Source organism: Dermacentor andersoni, chromosome 7, assembly GCF_023375885.2.
Source record: "Dermacentor andersoni chromosome 7, qqDerAnde1_hic_scaffold, whole genome shotgun sequence".
NCBI classification, from domain to species: domain Eukaryota; kingdom Metazoa; phylum Arthropoda; class Arachnida; order Ixodida; family Ixodidae; genus Dermacentor; species Dermacentor andersoni.
Window position 1 is genome coordinate 105,015,192 of NC_092820.1, and position 20,233 is coordinate 105,035,424.

General features: G+C 44.3%; 1 protein-coding gene across 6 annotated transcripts in view; it reads right to left on the reverse strand.

Annotated features, from left to right (window-relative positions):
• LOC126534729 (uncharacterized) overlaps positions 1-19,707 on the reverse strand; it is a 104,879-nt gene extending 85,172 nt beyond the window's left edge. The window contains exons 1-3 of one of the 6 annotated variants that reach the window (XM_050181976.2): positions 19,587-19,707; positions 18,520-18,583; positions 15,306-15,393 (exon numbers count right to left, since the gene is read on the reverse strand). In XM_050181976.2, the coding sequence (XP_050037933.2) occupies positions 15,306-15,393; positions 18,520-18,583; positions 19,587-19,678 (244 nt within the window). In that variant the 5' untranslated portion in view covers positions 19,679-19,707. Of the gene's footprint in view, positions 1-15,305; positions 15,394-18,519; positions 18,584-19,336; positions 19,439-19,482 lie in introns of those variants that run through there. The other 5 variants (XM_055072569.1, XM_055072568.2, XM_055072567.2 and 2 more) reach the window with 5 other exon arrangements.
• Positions 19,708-20,233: the final 526 nt, after the last annotated feature.

Sequence of the window (20,233 nt, forward strand, 5' to 3'; positions counted from 1 at the left end):
CTGAACCCCTAAAAACATAAATATTTTGCTTAGGCCGCGGTGACTAAGCAATGTGAATACCAAAAACCCACAAAGGTGTGAAAGCGTAGACGAGTGTCAAGTCAGGCGTAGCGACTGCAGGTTTTATGACCTGGTAAGAATAAGGAGATTCGAGGTACCCACTCTTTTGTTCATCACAACCTTTCATATTTTTTTACGTTGGTATTTCTGCAGTTCAATATAAGCATAACAATTATTTCTCTGGATTCTTGGGTTCTTACTGTGTGTTCACACGTTGAATGCTGGCATCACGCTATGCGATTTCAGAACATGCGATATACCTGCAACGTATGAACATCCAATGATATATTTAGCACAAATTGCAAGCATAAACGTCTTATGTAGTATGTACACGCAAATATAATCCGGTACACAAGAAGGGAAGATGACGCAGAAAACAAAACACTTTGCTACATTTACGACCATGAGTATGAAAAGTAAACAAAGTTCAATAATTTAACTCGCAAAATATATATCTAACCTAAGGCTCACTAGGGGGTCAAGCTCACAGAAATCAGACCAAGCCCGGCTCGCCCGAGCTCAAACGCACCATAAGGACAATGAACAGGTACTCAATGGCACTCTGACAAAGTGTTCGGTATGAGTCTTGCTTATATTTAGTCAGACAACTCATGCGTAAATTCGCGGAACTATGGTTACTAAAGCAACTCTGCGACAGTAACTCAAAACAAGAAAAAAGAATCAAGGAGTTTTTATAACTTGGTATGATCATTGCGTCTCTTTATCGCGGGATTTAAAACGGGACGAAACCGTCAGCAGGCTTGGTGTAACCGTGAAGCCAGTCTTGTATTAGCGATGCCAGACACATAGACTTGCGCTACAACAACACCTGAGACCCCATGTACGCTGACTGTATACAATAGCTGCATTTGCCCAGCGAATTATCAGATGAGCGTTCCGTCGCTAACCGAGTGGTCATAGGTTCATTTCACAACTACAGTGGCCATATACAGTGCAGGTCTAATGAAAACCTTTCCGGCATTTACATTTCCGTCCGCGTAAGAAAACAGCTCTGCTACAATACGCGACAGTTAAGTACCGCAAAGCCAGTTCATGTAGCAGAAAATCGCTGCTTGCCATCTTTCTCCTTCCGTAGTCATTTTCGCCGATATTCGTTCGAGATCGTCTTCCCCACAGTTCTTCCCCTGTTCATTAAGTACACAATTTAGCTGTCATTATTCTGAAAGTGTATTGGGAACACGTTTATTTATCTATCAGAGCGGTGTAGCGTTTATCTGCTGTTGCTTAGTTGTATTTATCTGAGCACGATCTATCGCACGACTACAAGTAATTACTTATCGCGCTTTAATTATAATCACTCTGATATATGAAGCCAACCGCAATGGCTTAGGCCCTTTGAGATGTTACCAGATTATCACATGTGCAGTCCGCTACTAGACTGGCTCATTCTGCGGAACGTATATTTGCGTGATCCTATAGACACTCTATTTGCAAATATCAGCAAATTACTCAGACACTAATGCCTGGGACAGGCCAAAAATCAAGCATAAAGGAATTATGTAAAGGCATAGAAAATAAACACTGAAAGATGAAAATAAACTTCTAACTGATGAGACTGGAACTTTAACCAGAATGCCAGTTTTATTTGTTTTGTAATTATCGGTTCGCACTTTTATTATATATACCCGAAATATTGGTCTTCAAACATTTGGGTGCTCCTTTACTGTGCCTGTTTTCACCCGCCGTGGTTGCTCAGTGGCTATGGTGTTGGGCTGCTGAGCACGAGGTCGCGGGATCGAATCCCGGCCACGGCGGCCGCATTTCGATGGGGGCGAAATGCGAAAACACCCGTGTACTTAGATTTAGGTGCACGTTAAAGATCCCCAGGTGGTCGAAATTTCCGGAGTCCTCCACTACGGCGTGCCTCATAATCAGAAAGTGGTTTTGGCACGTTAAACCCCATAATTAAATAATTAAAATTACTGTGCCGGTTTCGATGTAGGTGCCTTTATTGAATTTTGAGGATAAAAAAATGCCGTTTTCGGTGTTTTTCCATAGCCTCATCTTGTTTATAATGCTATCACCCACTGGGGAACTTGACTTAAGGCAGCGGAATATTAAGGACTTAAGGAAGTGGAATGTTAACAGCTTTCTATTAGGCGAGATTGTCGCTGTGAGGAGGGTTCAGACTGCTCTTCGGGACCAAACAGATGAAGGCGGCATAGCGTAGTTGCGCGCTAACTTCACGTTTTTTGCAGAGATTATCGAGAAATTTGAGAGCTCGGGCGCCACTCTGACCTGCAATCGGACGACCTGCATCTCGGACGACAACCTCAGACATTCGTTACTGAAAGAACTGTTGAAGGCTCTGAATGGAGAACATTCTGCAATTCCATAGGAAAGAAGACCATTGAGCGTTGAAAATTACCTGCATGTGCCACTAACTTCGGTGGATGTTGAGCGTGTTTCTTTTCTGTATGCAAACTTATATCCAGTAAAAAATACACAATATAAACCAATAAATTTCTTAAATGGTGCTTCTTTGTCACTGAATTCACAACTTTTTTATATTTGCGTCTAGCCACACAATAATTCAGATAAATCCTGTAAATTTCACATAGTCTGTCACTCCATTCTATCGGCAAAAATATGAATGCATAAGATTAGGGCTTAGTCGGCTGTGTTCCTTATCAAATCATATTTTATCCCCACATGTACAGCGGCAGTTCTTTAATTGAGCGTATACATGCCTAACTCACAGTCTTTGGCGTCCATATAAAACATAAATTACAGCTTTAATGCTTGTTATGAAACCTAAAACAGAATTTGTAGCGCCTAGACATCAAATCTTTGGTGATGAGTCAATCGCGCATCCAAACCAGACGACAAGAGATGATTGAGACTGCAGAGATCAATCACCTGGAGATTCTACTACGTCAGTGCAGCGTGAATGGTGTCAGAATGTAGTGACGGTGAATAGCACATTACAGGAAGACTGCGTATCACAAAGCTAACTCTTTATTGGGCAAGCTTGTTCCCCTAAAAGCAAGTGGCTTTGAATGCACAACGACTGCGGCGAGCACAGTCGATAACTGCCGAACATATGATCTGCGACTCAAGCGCCTCGTCTTTTACGCAAGACTCCTCGAAGGTTCTACAATCACGGACAAATTTCCGTGGCTATGAAGGGAAAGCTACGGAGGCAAAGCGCGCACAAGTGAGAGCGTTTTTGCAAAGAGTCCCGCGTTTTAATCCTCCGGGGTTTAAGGTGCGGAAGACGAAACATAAGCACCCTATTAGCAACAGTTTGATATGACAGAATACACCACTGAGAGTAGTGGTTTAATTATTTTGCTTTTTTTCCTTTCCGCGTCTGGGAAACGCAAAACCATCGCACGGGGAAACCGCGGTGATTCAGCGTCTGTTCGGAGCATAGAGTTTCTAAATAAATACCTTAGAGGCAAATGTGGCGCTAGTGTCAACGGGGGCTCTCATGAGCGTTGCGTCAACCTACATGGGAATGATCGGAAGTACAGGCTTCGGATTCACTTCCATCTTTAGACTAGTGGCATTTGCTTGCGGCGCAGTAAACGAAGCTGTACCTAAATCTTATCGCGTAAAACCTAATTTTATTTCTGCACTATCTTATATAATGTACAGCACGTTACATAAACTTTGTATGACTTTGAGATGTAAGCGCAGTTTACTATGTTTTATCAACAGGGCACAACAGGCTATGCATTCTTGTGTTGCCTATTTAATGCCAGAGAATAATTATTTATTTATTTTTACAACAGCAATAACAACAGTGCATGTACTTATATAAAAATACTCAGCAAGTATTTATGGAAATAAAAATGTTGCGTTGTCAGAAAGTGTTGCGCCCTTGAGAGGAATGCTACAAGTGTCGTCTGCCACGACACCTGCTCGCTGCAAACGCGAGACGTTTCTTGCAGACGACAATCACTTGCGAACTCTCTCCCTCTTTCGAAAGGCTGCGTCGGCTGTCACGATTGCTGAACGCCTTCAAGTACTTTTAAGCACATCTGCTGCAGTGCTAGCCAGGACGCATGTGGCCTCCTACGAGCATGCTTCCTTATACATTATATCGACGTACCGCTTCCGAAGAGTTATGGCGTGGCTTTGCAGATAACCGTTTTGCGACACTAAACTACAGCCAGGAAGCAGCAGCCTGTCCTACCACAAGTAAGTTTGTGCTCTCAAAGTCCTAAAACACGCATTTAAATGAGCACAGAAATGTGTAATGCATAATGAAGCCCTCAATAAAATTTTATTGTCAAGCCCCTAGAAGTGCAACTGTCTATGTCTTGCATCAGGAGTGTCTTCTTTTTGGTATTCTCATGTTTCATAAACCACGTCACGCTACAGCGCAAACCTAACTTAACAAACCAAAGTCCAGAGGCTCAACACATGTTCCTTCAACGTTTACGATGGCATCGCATTCTCGTCAGGGCTTCGACACCACACCGCGACACAAAAACCGTCCCAGCCGCTTACCCAAAGCACTAGCGCCACTTCGAGCAACAGAAAAAAGGCAGAGAGCTGCTGAACCGTGATGAAGATGGAATGACCACGTTGGCATTCGGACGACGGTGTGACCCCGAATGCATGAAAACGACTGTATGGTGACGATGCAGTGACAGCATGATGACCATGCGATGGCCACAAGCCTATGATGACGATAACGTGACAATGACCACATCCAGAAACCTGTAGACGACGATGGCGGTACTGCGATAGCGTGACGAATGTCGGACAACGAAACTGGAGTGACGCTTGTGGCACAAAGACGTTATGCCAAGAACAGGATTGAATGAGTGGTAATTACTATGATGTCACAACCGAGACGGTATGACGACGGTATGACAAAGGATGCATGATAGCGTCTATGTGACGTAGACAAAATTACAACAAGGGTATTATCACCATTGAATCACGACAGCATGAGAAAGCTAGATTGAAGTCGGAATCATGTCGATTTATCAACCAAAGGGATATAGTGACGAAGACATGACAACGATGCGATGATGGTGCTCAAGTGATGACGTCTATGAATGTAGAGCCTGAAAACGATGACATAACGACAAAGGTGTAGATGACAACAGCACGACGAGAGTTGGATGTATAAGTTATAGCGATGATGAAAATGACCGCAATGGCATCCCTACGACGGTATGACAACGAATGTGTGACGATGACTGTATGACGTTGATGCAGGGATGACGGCGTCATGGCAACGGAGTGAAGACAATGGGGTAAGGACGAGTTTTTCATGAGAATTGCGTGAAAAGGACTGTATCATGAAAGCTATATGACGAAGATGGTGTGACGAGGACGGCATGGTGAAAGTCAGATGTCAAAGTTACAACGATGATGATGGAACACCACCGCGGAATCCCTACGACAGTATGGCAACGAATGCGTAACGACGACTACGGGACGACGACGCCATGACAACGGCATGACGAGAATGGGGTGACGATAGTGTGGGATGAAAATAGCGCGATGATGGCGTCATTGAGAAACATGCATGACGACGACTGCGTGACAAACGCGGCATGACGAGAGTCAGATGAAAAAGCTGCAGTGATGATTACGGTATGACAATGATGACATTGTCAGACAAATTAGTCATGATAGGGTCTGTCAAACGATGACGTAGTGACAAAAGTAGCATAGCCACGTTTAAATCCCGAAACTATGACTACAATACAGTTATGAAAAAAGCTTGACGTCGACAAAACGACTAACACGGTACGAAGACCAGGATACGACAATGTGTTCACGTTAGGGAGGTGATGACACGAATAAAGCGACCGCATCGCGATGATGGCATGACGAGGGCTGTGAAGCAACGATGGCGTGTTGACGGCGTCCTGACACGAGTAGGATGACAAAGCTGTAAGGACGGCCACGACCACGATAGCATTATGCAACGACCACGATAGCATTATGATCCCGAACACATACCTAGTAGACTATGCTATTAGACAACTTCGACCTCTGGGTCGGAGTACAAGGCATCACAATGACAGAATGACGAGAGTCAGATCACTAGACTGGAATGACAATCATTGACAGACCACGATGGTATAGATAAGGTGGTGTAAGAACAAATGCCTGCTGTGTGACGGCGACGGCATGACGAATGTCGGATGACAAAGCTTTAATTACGATGCAAGCGACCACTAGCCCATGCCTAGTGATTCAATCAATTAGACAACTTGGGCCACTGGGTCGGAGTGGAAGGGATGACGACAACGGCATGAGAAAAGTAATTGATGACGTAGCTAGGATGATGACAATGCAACGACCAAGACGGCATCACTACGCGAAGTATAAACATAGTAGCCCAAAGAGGTAGGCAAATTGACCCACTGGACAGACAGACAGACAGACAGACAGACAGACAGACAGACAGACAGACAGACAGATACGTGTTTGTGTTCCAAACGAACAGAAGGGTACAGAGAGGAATCTCTATCTTAAGAGTTCAGGTTACACACATTTGCTTGCTGCACAGAATTCTAATACAGAAAACCAGTAATACAGTAACCTGCCGGGCCTGCTGCGGCGAGTCGTTTTGTAAGGAGCACAATACGCCTCGTCAACAACTTGTTGGCGCCGGCTTGTATGCTGCGGTAACTCGCTTTGTGAGGACGACCATGCGCGGCTTCCCCAGCCGTGCAGGCCGGGATGTCTAGACGCAGACGGCAGACCAAGTATTAGTGGATTCGCCGTCCCCGTCACGGTTTGTTTGAAGTGGGGGAACTCCTGGAGCAAGTTGTTTTGCGGCGCCGTCTTATGGACCTTAGAAATCGTCAGTCAATGGACAGACGCGGCGACCACTGCCTGCGGGGTCAACTTTGGGATCAAGAGGCGCCTGCTCGTAGCAGGACCCTTGTATGTGAGAGCCCTCTCACCTTGGTGCGCTCAGTGAAACCTGTGCGGAAGTGTGTGTGTAAACACCAACCCTGAAAGGCAGGTTGGTGACAATGACTTTGGACGCTCCCATCGGTCTAAGGTTAAACGGCCGTTTTTTCTCACCTATGAATCTAGGGAGGACAGAGTGTTTATAAGTAGCCGGTTTCGGCTCTTCAGCGTGGATCCTCTTTCAGTCATGCTAGACTGATGAACTGTAACGTTCTCATGCAGATACTGTAAATAAATTCCCTATTCCTCGTTCTCGATGAGAACCAGTCTCTCCCTTTAACAGCCTCATCAGCGTGGATGAGTTGGATGACGTTGGATGACGCCATGGGCCAGCTACCATCTATTTCATGCCTAACCCCAACCCTTACAAACCTCATGCTGTAACCGTTGCGCCGATGATGTTTTTCCCCCATAACTGCGTGCCACATAATCAGATCGTAGTTTGGACGCGGTAAATCGACGATATTATTTATAATAATTACGGCGTCATCATTCGTGAAAATGTGCGCCGATCCTGATGATGTCCACTAAAAAAGTCGCAGCTTCGCCGGAAATGCGAATCATCGATTGCGATAGCAAACTAGTAGACTCCTATACGAATCTAGAGTAGTAGCTTTTATCGACCGTATAAACGTGGAAACACTCGCTTACTAACGGAATTTGCAAGTATAGGGTCAGCACACACAAGCAAACACGAACACGTCACACTACACTTGATGAGCGCGGACACTCGCTGCCAAAGCGTTGGTGTGCGCACGCTCGGCAGCAGCAGCGAGCAAAGTGACATTCGTGCCGTCTATCGCTTAAACGCAAGTTCGGCGAGAACACAACGCGCACAAAGGTGTGAGACGTCAGAAGATCCCTTCCAAGATACGGCTCGCGCGACCGTACGCGGCCGTGCAACGTACGCACATGGTGGCGGAGACGAAGCCGCCCTCACCGCTTCCGCAACTCCCCCTTCTCTCAATGGACAGGTGACCTTGCACCCGGTCGCAAAATGCGCAGTTGCTGCCGCAGCACAACGCCGCCCTGTCCTCTATATCTCCCCTCAACCCCCCTGTGCCCCCCCCCCCCCTGGACTTACACGCGACGGAAGACGGCGCGTTTGCTCACCGCTTTCTCCTGCGCGCGGGCCAGGGTAAGCCGCAATCATCGCCTTCCCTCGCGTGTTTTACCTCGCACACACGGCAACGACGTGCGGCGAGGGCGAAAACGCGGCTGCAGTGTCCATATACTTGCTATGGCAATTTCGACAGACGCGCCTCCTGCTAACCTCAGGTGAGGCGTGATGCGATAGAGAACCGTGCGCAGTGACTCTGCCCCTATCTCATACCGAACTCGCTCAGGCAGAGGTTGCGTTTCACTGACTTCAACTGGAGCTTGAATCACCTTCGAACATTTTTAACGTGACTACTCCGCGCATGCAAAGGTGATGGATTCCTATGATTTCGCTCTACGAATAACTAGTTAAAGTTTAGTGCTCGTTATTTTCTTTCGGGCTACCTCACATTAATTTTTGTCTGTACGTCGCGCTACCACGTACTCCTTAAACAAGTGCTTTTCTCTTGCGGGAGCCATGCTGCCAGGAAAAAATTTACTATCCACGCATTCGATCGTAACGTTGTCTTCGAACGAGACACCATCCAGGATGGATTGCGTCATCCACAGTCGCGCAACCGGAGCTCCGGCTTCTTATAAAATAAACCAGGGCTAAATCATAATTTGAAACTCTGCGACAAGGGGGGCTATCACCGGCCTCAGAAATACAATTGATGGCCTTGCCTGATGCGTTCACCTGCGCATCTTACGACCAGGCATGGCGACATACAGGTGCCCTAATTGGCAAATTGCCGTCTGATTTCCGCGTGAATTTTATGATATCTCTTCAGAAGGCATGATTCGTGCTCCAACTAAATGCCGCCTGTGGTTGGGGCGGGACAACGGTTGCATGCGAGAGGGTCCCCGACCGTTGGCAACACGGAAGAGTTATTCGGTGTTCAATAGCACTGCATTCAGGAGCTATTATGCTGAGGTGAATGAGTAGTGGCTGTCAGTTGAGATCTAAAAGTTTTAATGCTTCTTAAATCTGACAGTGTGCATTCCGGGTATTCACTTGTCTCATTCGCGTACTTCCCTGTGTTGTTTAATTGTTTCCGGAAATGTGGTAGACATCAGGTTGATGGTCCATCTTCAAGGTCATTACCATTTACTTATCTCTGCCGTATGCCCTGTGTTCCGTTTTTGTTTAGGTATAGCAGCAAACCACTAGGCGAAACCGGCCGATGAGAGTTTCACTATGTTCACTAGTTTCACTATTTTCACTACGTCACCGATTCACTACACCGAGCAATCGCGCCTTCTTTCGTACTCCCACTCGAGGAATTTGGCGGCAGCAGTTGCGGCGGCATGTCCTCCTTCTCAGAAAATTCTTCTTGCCAACAAGTTGATCAGTGGCCTGTGTTCCTGCTCGTCCTTGGTTCCTGCGTCGTATGTGGCCACCGTGGCTTCTTTTCCACGTGCGCTTCCACTCACTGCGAGTGCTTTCAAGCGTCTGAGCCCTGTACTGCCTGCTGCGTCTGCACGGACTGCACGTGACTTCAACGAGGACCATATAAGTACGTACACAACGGCACTGACTCAATTTGGCGGCAGCACTTGCGGCTGCATATCCTCCTTCTCAGAAAATTCTTGTTGCCAACAGGTTGATCAGTAGCCTGCGTTCCTGCTCGTCCTTGGTTCCTGCGTCGTCTGTGACCACCGTGGTTTCTTTTCCACGTGCGCTTCCACTCACTGCGAGTGCTTTCAAGCGTCTGAGCCCTGTACTGCCTGCTGCGTCTGTACGGACTGCACGTGACTTCAACGAGGACCATATAAGTACGCACACAACGGCACTGACTCAATTTGGCGGCAGCACTTGCGGCTGCATATCCTCCTTCTAAGAAAATTCTTCTTGCCAACAGGTTAATCAGTGGCCTGCGTTCCTGCTCGTCCTTGGTTCCTGCGTCGTCTGTGGCCACCGCGGTTTCTTTTCCACGTGCGCTTCCACTCACTGCGAGTGCTTTCAAGCGTCTGAGCTCTGTACTGCCTGCTGCGTCTGCACGGACTGCACGTGACTTCAACGAGGACCATATAAGTACGCACACAACGGCACTGACTCAATTTGGCGGCAGCACTTGCGGCTGCATATCCTCCTTCTAAGAAAATTCTTCTTGCCAACAGGTTAATCAGTGGCCTGCGTTCCTGCTCGTCCTTGGTTCCTGCGTCGTCTGTGGCCACCGCGGTTTCTTTTCCACGTGCGCTTCCACTCACTGCGAGTGCTTTCAAGCGTCTGAGCCCTGTACTGCCTGCTGCGTCTGTACGGACTGCACGTGACTTCAACGAGGACCATATAAGTACGCACACAACGGCACTGACTCAATTTGGCGGCAGCACTTGCGGCTGCATATCCTCCTTCTAAGAAAATTCTTCTTGCCAACAGGTTAATCAGTGGCCTGCGTTCCTGCTCGTCCTTGGTTCCTGCGTCGTCTGTGGCCACCGCGGTTTCTTTTCCACGTGCGCTTCCACTCACTGCGAGTGCTTTCAAGCGTCTGAGCTCTGTACTGCCTGCTGCGTCTGCACGGACTGCACGTGACTTCAACGAGGACCATATAAGTACGCACACAACGGCACTGACTCAATTTGGCGGCAGCACTTGCGGCGGCATGTCCTCCTTCTCAGAAAATTCTTCTTGCGAACAGGTTGATTAGTGGCCTGTGTTCCTGCTCGTCCTTGATTCCTGCGTCGTCTGTAGCCACCGTGGTTTCTTTTCCACGTGCGCTTGCACTCACTGCGAGTGCTTTCAAGCGTCTGAGCCCTGTACTGCCTGCTGCGTCTGCACAGACTGCACGTGACTTCAACGACAACCATCTAAGTACGCACACAACAGCACTGACTCAATTTGGCGGCAGCGCTTGTGGCGGCATGTCCTCCTTCTCAGAAAATTCTTCTTGCCAACAGGTTGATCAGTGGCCTGTGTTCCTGCTCGTCCTTGGTTCCTGCGTCGTCTGTGGCCACCGTAGTTTCTTTTCCACGTGCGCTTGCACTCACTGCGAGTTCTTTCAAGCGTCTGAGCCCTGTACTGCGTGCTGCGTCTGCGCGGACTGCACGTGACTTCAACGAGGACCATATAAGTACGCACACAACGGCACTGACTCAATTTGGCGGCAGCCCTTGCGGCGGCATGCCCTCCTTCTCAGAAAATTCTCCTTGCCAACAGGTTGGTTTATTACTTCTGAACACTATCTAAAAATTATTTCTGCCGCAACTGCTGCCCAAACTTCTTGTTTCACTGTTCTTCCTGTATATACTTCACTATGCCTACCACAGCGGAACTGGCAAAAAAAAATTGCATCTCTTGAAGCAGTGCTGAACGAGAAGTTCGATACACTGATCGATTATGTAGTGTCACGAATTAGCATCAAGCTACAGGATGTAGGATTACGTGAGCACGCTTCCATCTGTGAAAGTGTTCAGTTCATGAACAAGGAACTCGACACGATAAAACTAAAACAGGAAGAACTAGTAACTTCAAAGAAGGCGCTCTTGTCACGTAACGAAGCACTCGAAAGAAAAGTGGCTGATTTAGAGCAGTATTCGAGAATGAATAATGTAGAAATTAAAGGAATCCCTACATCGCAGGGCAAAGACTGCGGAGTCATTCTGAAGCGAATTGGCGATGCTATCGAGTACCCTCTCTTACACGCTGATATCTACACGGCTCACCGTGTTGCCTCTAAGTCAAATGAGAAGAGCATCATTGCTCGCTTCTGCTCACGCGATAAGAAAAACTAGTTCATGAGGAAGGCAAAAAGAGCTAGGCTGCGAACTGACCACATTGGTTTCACAGGTGGCACTAGCACGCCTGTCCATGTAAATGACCACTTGACAATTGATAACAATAAGATGTTTTCGAAGGCGCTGGCACTCAAAAAACAAAATAAGTGGAAATACTTATGGACAGAAAACTGCCAGATAAAAGCCCGCAAAACTGATGATAGCAGGGTCTATCGCATTATCACTGATTCCGACCTTCGAAGCCTCACGTGATTAACTGTTAATATTTTTTCCCGTCTTTTAATGGCCTTGCTCTACCCTGTTGACGTAAAGTCTCGTCTTACGGCAAATAAACGATCCCTCGTTCACTTCAATGCTCGTAGCCTTCGTAAGAACATAGATGTAATTAATAACTCCATTGCCTCACTTCACCATGTCTTCACTTTTATCTGCATATCGGAGACTTGGCTTTCTGATTCCGACAAGAATATGAGCGGTTTTCCATCTTATCAACCAGAGTATTGTCATCATACAACTAACAGTCATGGTGGCGCCGCCATTTTTGTTTCACAAGATGTCACCTACACTCGCAGATTTGATCTGGCAGTTAACGTGAGTCATTGTGAGTCAGTGTGGATAGAAGTCGACCGGTCATTCCTTAATCACAATAAGAACTTGATCCTTGGTTGCATTTATCGCTCACCGTCATCTTCCCTTAATGACTTCTTGCTTTCTCTTGATGCAGTATTGTCCAAGCTAGCTTTTGAAAATAAGGATGTGGTTATTGTAGGTGATGTTAATATTAACTTACTTGACACTGAAGCTACCTTGTACACAACTTACACAGATTGTTTTGCTGGATTTCGTTTTGAATCACTCTTTGACTGTCCAACTAGAGTAGCCTCTCGTGGGAGTAATACGCTTATTGATCACGTTTTCTCTAACATATCACCATCGCCTTGCTCCGGGGTTATTAATACTGATATAACTGATCATTTTCCTGTTTTTCTTAGATTTAACAATGAAATACATGAGAGCGATAATAGCTACTTTACTTCCGTATTTAGTTCAGATACCTTTATTGAAGCCATCAGTGAAACTGATTGGTCGCCAATTAATTCTATGTCTGATCCCGAAGAAGCACTGAACCAATTCTGCACTTTATTTTTATTGGCAGTTTCGACTAACACACGCAATGTAAAATGTGCGAAAAAGTATAAATATCCGCGCAACCCATGGATGATGGATGGTCTTCTAGAAAGTTTAGAAAAGAAGGAAAACATGCACAAGAAAACTAAACGTCAGCCCTTTAACACTGGACTACCTAGACGCTATAGTAAGTACTGTAAATTACTGAACGTTTTACTTAAATAGGCAAAAAAAAAAGGTACTACGAAATTAAATTTGATCAGAATAAAAATAACCCCAAAAAGCGATGGCAGTTATTGAACTCTTTTCTTAACGAATCGTCTGTTGATGCCTCTATAACCAAAATAAATTACAATGGTCTCACTCTTTCTGAGCCCAACGAAATTGATAATGCTTTTTCGGACTACTTTTCTTCCGTTTACACTAATAACAACATACATGCGCAGTTGCACTTGCACAATCATTCTTCTTGTTACCAGCTACACCAAATGAAGTGTGCTCCACGATTGCTAACCATAAAAATACAGGGCCTGGCTTAGACAATATTTGTGTCAGGCATTTAAAACTCGTTGCACATTTAGTTTGCGACACGCTCTGTAATATCATCAACCTTATGTTTAAAGCAGATGCATTCCCTTCATTTTTTAAAAATGCCAAATTATTCCTGTTTATAAAAAAGGCGACAAATATAGAGTTAATAATTACCGTCCAAGTGTAATTCTTTCCTGCCTTAGTAAACTCACTCAGAAATTATTTGTTAAACGTCTTAATAACTACTTAACAAAGTTTAACTTGCTAAAGAACAATCAATTTGGTTTCCGCCCTGGAAGTTCCACGAATCTAGCTGTTCTATCTCTAACTGACTACTTAAAAGTATGTATTGATTCGGGAAACTTAGTCGGATCTGTATTTTTAGATTTCAGTAAAGCTTATGACATGGTTAACCATCAAGTCCTGTTTAATAAACTTGACTCTTACGGTATAACCGGTCCTGCGTTAACATTCTTAAAAAATTACTTAACTGGCCACAGGCACTACATGCTGCAAATGCTTTCTCAGTAAGAAAATGTATTAACCAAGGTGTACCACAGGGATCAGTTCTGGGCCCTTTGCTTTTCCTTTTATATATTAATGATCTTCCGGATTCTCTTAATTCCACCAACTACGTTCATTGCATTTTATACGCAGATGACACAACCCTGTTTTCATCTGACAAATCTGTTGCTACTCTTACTTCTAAGTTCAATATTGCATTATGTAACATTATAAAATCGTGTAGCAACAATTTCTTAGTTCTTAATCCTCTAAAAACTAAATTTATGTTATTCAAAAGTGCTCAAAGGGCCTCAACGTCTATTCTTGAAGTAAAGCTTGCAATTCATTCAATTCCCGTTAGCACCGATGTCACTTTTCTTTGCATACATCTTGACCCTAACCTTACATTTCGCCCTCACTTCCAACATCTGAAACACAAGACTGCGTTTGGTATACGTGCAATTATCAAAGCTAGCGCTTTTTTTTCTCGTGAGGCTTTGCTAGCGTTGTATTATGCGTTCATTCATAGTCACATTAATTACGGCATTGTTCCATGGGGCAACACGCACGCTTGTCACTTATCATCAATTCAACATATCCAAAATCAGTCAATACGCATTATCACTTCTAGCTCCATGCAATCCAATGCCTCTTTGTTACTTCGCGCGTATAATATCTTGCCTATTATTCATTTGTTCCAGTTGAACATACTCATCTTACTCCACAAGTTGCTTCATAATAAACTTACGTTTCCATTCATTGCAGTTGACCATTTGCAGAATAAAAATATCACCAGGTTTGCGGCTAACAACAATTTCTTGTTACCCATGGTTCATACCAATTACGGCAAAAGAACATCTTCCTTCGCTGCAATTTCTCTTTGGAAAGAATTACCGTCAACCGTAATATCCTGTACTTCTCTTGAAATTTATAAAAATCACCTTAAGCATCATTTCCTGCGATAACTTAACTACGATCTGGCGGTGTACCTCTGCATTTTCTCTCACATGTCATTTCTTGTATTTCATCCATGCTTTTTTCCGACTTTCTTTTATAACGTGCTTTTTCTTGTTTGACTGTGAATGACATGTCTAATGATGTATTTGATCTGTAGGTGTTGTTTATAATAACGCTAATTTGCTGACTGTTGATACCACCATCAATGTTGTTATTATTAACCGCAGATCCCACTACAGTTGTTTCACTTTGGGACCCTCGTCTGTATATTTGTCATGTAATTACTTCTTTCTTTTGGAACCAATAAATCTGAATCTGTGTCTGAATAATATTCCTAATAAATTCTGAATAGGCGCTGGTAGAAAAACAGCACTCACCTTGAACAATGCACCATTCGGCACATATTAGAAGGAAGATGATCCTTGCTTGATTGAATGTGGTCATGCTTTTTGTAGAATATGATAGCTGTTGACATAAAAAAGGCAAAAACGTGGAACATGGAAAAGAGTGATATATCGTAAAATATATGTTTGAGATATGCAACGGATTTAACATCACGAGCAATTCGGAGAGCTTAGACGCAGCTAATCATAAGAAAATTTCATAGAAGTAATACTGCGCCTTTTGTGATCGACTGGTTTGTTGACGTCTATGATGTAAACGTCCTTATTGGTTTTTTTACGTTTTCGTAAATTTCTTTCCTTTTCGACCAAAATTCCCTTACACCAGTGCCAGGTAGCAAACCAGAAATTCTCATCTGGTTAACTTGTGATGCCTTTTCTCCCTTTTAATTTCTTTCTTGACAACACTCGTTGTTGGGCTAATTGGTTTATTAAACTCCATAAATATAAAGGAGGCAGAAAAGAGAGAATATACCTAGGAAATATAGTACTGAGGCTCTAGTTACAACAGAAAAGAAAATTCATGCTACAAGGAACTACATAAGGCGCGGCAGAATACTCGTAGTCTTTGGTTGTCAAGTAAAAGGACAAGGGCTGTATTTGTGAATGAACACTATTCTATGGACAACAAGAAATGGTTCCCAATAACACTGGCGCTCAAAGAAAAAAGTTTTTCGCTTCATTTCTGGAAAAACAATTGTCAAATTAATGCACGGAAAACCAATGACATCCGTCTGTGCCGTATTCTTTGTTAATAGCTTTGTTGCTGAAATTCCTCATCAGCTCTAAACTCAAAAGATATAGTAGTATTCACTGCTGCCAGAACTCACGACGTACATTTTCCCCGTAAAGTATTCATAATCCATTTTAGTGCACACAGTTGGCGTTAACTCACTGACGTGTTCTGGATTGAATGCGTTAATTAACCATTCATAAGTGATAATCAAAAATATCTGCTCAAGTTTCAATCATATTCTTCTGTGTACTGTAATCGTCAGTAGTCATCACGGCGCTGCCATATTCGTATTTTTTTTTTTCAGTTTGAGCATCCCGATAAGTTCCTATTTATTGCTTAACACATCCGATTTCAAATGTGTCTAAATTAAGCTTCAGAAGTAACTTGCTGGGAAGAGAAAAATCATCTGAAAGTGCGATGTATCTATCATTGTATTTCCTCGTCAAGGCATCAATTTCATTTCATCTTAGAAACAGAGCTGCATAAGTTGTCTCACGAACAGAGAAATGTACTTATCATGGGTGATAGGAACATAATCCTACTCGACGTCAGTAACCGATCCTGTAACCATATTTGAATCTTCTGAATGGCTATTGGTTTAAGCGCCTTGCCTCTTTTCTTACTCGCTGTACTTACAGGGTTCAAGGTACCATGTACACTACGCATTGTCCAATCTTTTGGTTACTTTATATGCTGATAAGGTTCAAAGCACTATACCGATCATTACGCTATGTTCGGGCATTTAAACGTTTCTCCGTGTAAGTGCGATGTACTTTTCCAAAATGCAATTAAATATTTTTCTTTGCAGAGTTAAAAAATCTCATATTTGGCATCTTTATATTCTATGGACGTCCCTGAAGTTGATTTTCAGTTTTCCAGCATGATCTCCGGCGCACTTGCTATGTTAACAACTTCAGTAAGTAGTAATGAAGCGGCTTTAAACTCCTAAAATATCCATGAATTAGATCATTTTTGACGGCGTAACAGGCAACTCCCGCCAATTTTTGATGTAAACGGGCTTCAATAAAATTTCCTGTGTGAGTTCCCCTGCACACTTCTGTCATTTCTTCAAAACAGCATGCTTCTGGAGTTGCACAGGTCTTTTATAAATGAGTTTCGATAATTACCTAGAACCAGCTGCCTTGCCTCCTCCTTAGCTATTGCACACATTGTGCTATGATGCAAACGGTGGCATATTGTCACGAGCCTTCAGATGTAATCTGGGGTTTTTAATAAGCAGCAGAGCCGCTGGCTCTTGGAGAGCGAGTCCGTTGGGGTTCACTCGCGAGCAGGGAAGGCGCGCGGTCTTCTTTGTTCTTGTGGTCTCGACCCCCTCTTGCCCTCGAGCCACCACCTATATGTGGAATTTTCCGCTCTTCCGAACAAAAGCATCGTCTCGATGCTAAAAAATGCGCGTAAGCAATAAAAACAAAACAAACAAAAAAGATAGCACAACGCAGATAAAGCGAAAATGCACAAAAAAGAAACGTTCCGCTGGCACAGTCGCTGGCAAGGCAGGCTCATGAAGATAACGAAAAGCACAAACAAAGAAGGGTGTATGGGAGACAGAAATTACGAACGCGCAGTGTACGTTTTCATGCGCACAACATGAACTATGCCCGAGTTCGTTGTCTTTGTGTCCGGGTTGTGTATGTGATGATGTGCCCGGGACCACATCGTAGTTAACGTTACTGACGTGGCGTAGTACTTCATGTGGACCAAAACACCGCCTCAGCAACTTTTCATGGAGGCCACGCCGGTGAACAGGGGTCCATACCCGAACTTGGTCTCCGTGGCTGTAGGACACGTCCCTGTGACAGATGTTTTAGTGTCGTCCGTCCTTCTGCTGCCGCTGGCCTATGTGCAGCCGCGCGAGCTGCCGAGCTTCCTCGGCACGCTCAGCAAATTCATTGGCGTCAGTTGCCGATTGTTCGGCGTCTTGACACGGCAACGTAGCATTCAACATCGTCTGGACCTCGCCACGGTAGAGGAGGCGAAATGGTGTGAATCGCGTCGTCTCTTGCACCGCGGTGTCATACGCGAAGATCACGTATGGCAAGATCCGATCCAATGTTTTCTGTCGATGCCATGTTTTGTGTCAATGTTTTGTGTTTGACCCACAGGGCCCTTCTATAGGTTCCTTTCTGGTTTGGAGCTCACGACCCACAGCTGCTCAGCAGGAACGCTGACATGGGTGCACAGAATGCTCATGGCATTAGTGGAAGCGAGAGCGCTTCCAGTAATGGTGCGTCTACCGGGCTTCCTCACTTTTTGAGTCGAATTAACGCATTTCGCTTGCGTTAATTTGTGCTTTTCAGACGAGCTGAGTGTGTAGTATTCGTAGCTCGTAAAACACACGAAACTTCCTAAAATACACAGTAGTAATCGACACAGTGATGCGCGGCTGTACACATGTACGCCTTCTATTTATATGATTGTTGGTAAGCAACAAACATGTAGTCGTAAGTCAGCGCTCGTGTTACGTCTCTCTTCGTTGTCCGTGTTTGAGTAGTTTGCGCTGTAACAATAAAGCATTTTATGCGCATTTTTTCCAAACCTAAAAATGCTTCTAATTGTATATTGTGGTGAAGATTTCAGATTTCAAAGTTTGCATGCTCCTTGGAGCCGGCTTTTTGCCCACTAGAAAGAATGTCGTTCTTATTGGATGAGGGGATTGAGCTTCATTTTCTTCTTCTATAATTTGTATAGTATCATACAGCACGTGAACAGCTACTCTAAAAACGCTGTTCTCCCGTACAAAGTGCGCCTATTTCAAGCACGTGGTAATCAGCGATAATGTGAGGTCATTTGCCTAATTTATCGCTATGGACAAACATGTTTGGTTACAGAGCTGCTGTTTCACATTCATTCTTTCAAAAACGACATCAAGCTCTTCTGAGGATCACATTGTCACATTCTCAAGCACCAATCTGGATGTGGTGCTTCAAGGGGCTACATCTGTCGCAATAACGACTCAGATTGAAATTCGGTATTGATATTTAACAAATTACGTTGTGACAGTAAAGCAGAATTACACAATGGTTCTTGCATGAAAAAAAACAACAAATTTTGTAGCAGCAACTTGTGAGTTCTTCAGAGTAAGCATGTTCTTTCAATAATTGCCAAAAGAAATGAAAAGTCTAAATGAGTGCTTCTCAATGACAAGCACATGCCCACAAAGCACATAACTTGCCATTCTATTTCGTTCCTATCATTGCCAGTGCTGTCCTATTTCTGTTACACTACATGCTTGAATTCAAATTTAACTTACAGGGCAGATGCAACGGAGTAGGTTGTCAAAATTTTTAATTTTCATCGTGATGTGCCATCATCGCTTGCAGAAATTTTAGAATTTGGCCGAGACAGACTAAAATTGGGTGTTTATGAAACATGCATATTTGACGCAGTGTTACCTACTTCGTCACCGACAGTAGCGAACATCTCAATGTTGTCGTTTCTAAACATCTTGTGTCAATGATACGGAAATTTGATACCTCAATTTGAGGAAAACGGCAGCTCACCCTGTGTGCACCAGCCACATACGCACGCAAAAGGAACCTTCTAAAGTTCTCCCGAATCGGCCTGCTTTGTCAGCCTTCTGAGGACTCAGCATTAACGACAATCAGTCATTATATTAAGTGCGGACATTGATATAAATGTCTTCCGTTGTGAAATTGGGGACTTCTGAGAAAAATGAATTCAAGTTCGCATCTCAGACCAAGTAAAAAGTTGTGAAACTTTGTTCTCAACTAGGCAACTGTTCTGACAGTTCTAAATATCATGCTTCGAGCCAATGCGTTTTGTTTTCGTCTTTCTTTTGCGCACATTGCGTGTCACTGCTACAACAAGCTCATCCACTAGTCGCTCTTAGAAAATATCACAAAACAGACTTGCCGCAGATAAACTTGGCACATTCATTTCTCAGTGTTAACGACATTTTAAAAATATAACGCTTGCTGCTTTTGTGACACCAAAGTTGTCAAAGCGAATGCGACAGCGGTTCTCGTTCGGCGGTGAAGAAAGCCGACAGCCACCTGCGCGGCGTGGTCGGTGTCAAATATCAGTCAAATAACAGGCAGCAACTAAGCCGTAGTCCAAGCCCTGCAATTATACGTCCAAGGCATTGGTGAGCAAGCGCAGCCGAACACGGGCGTCACTGGTTAACTAT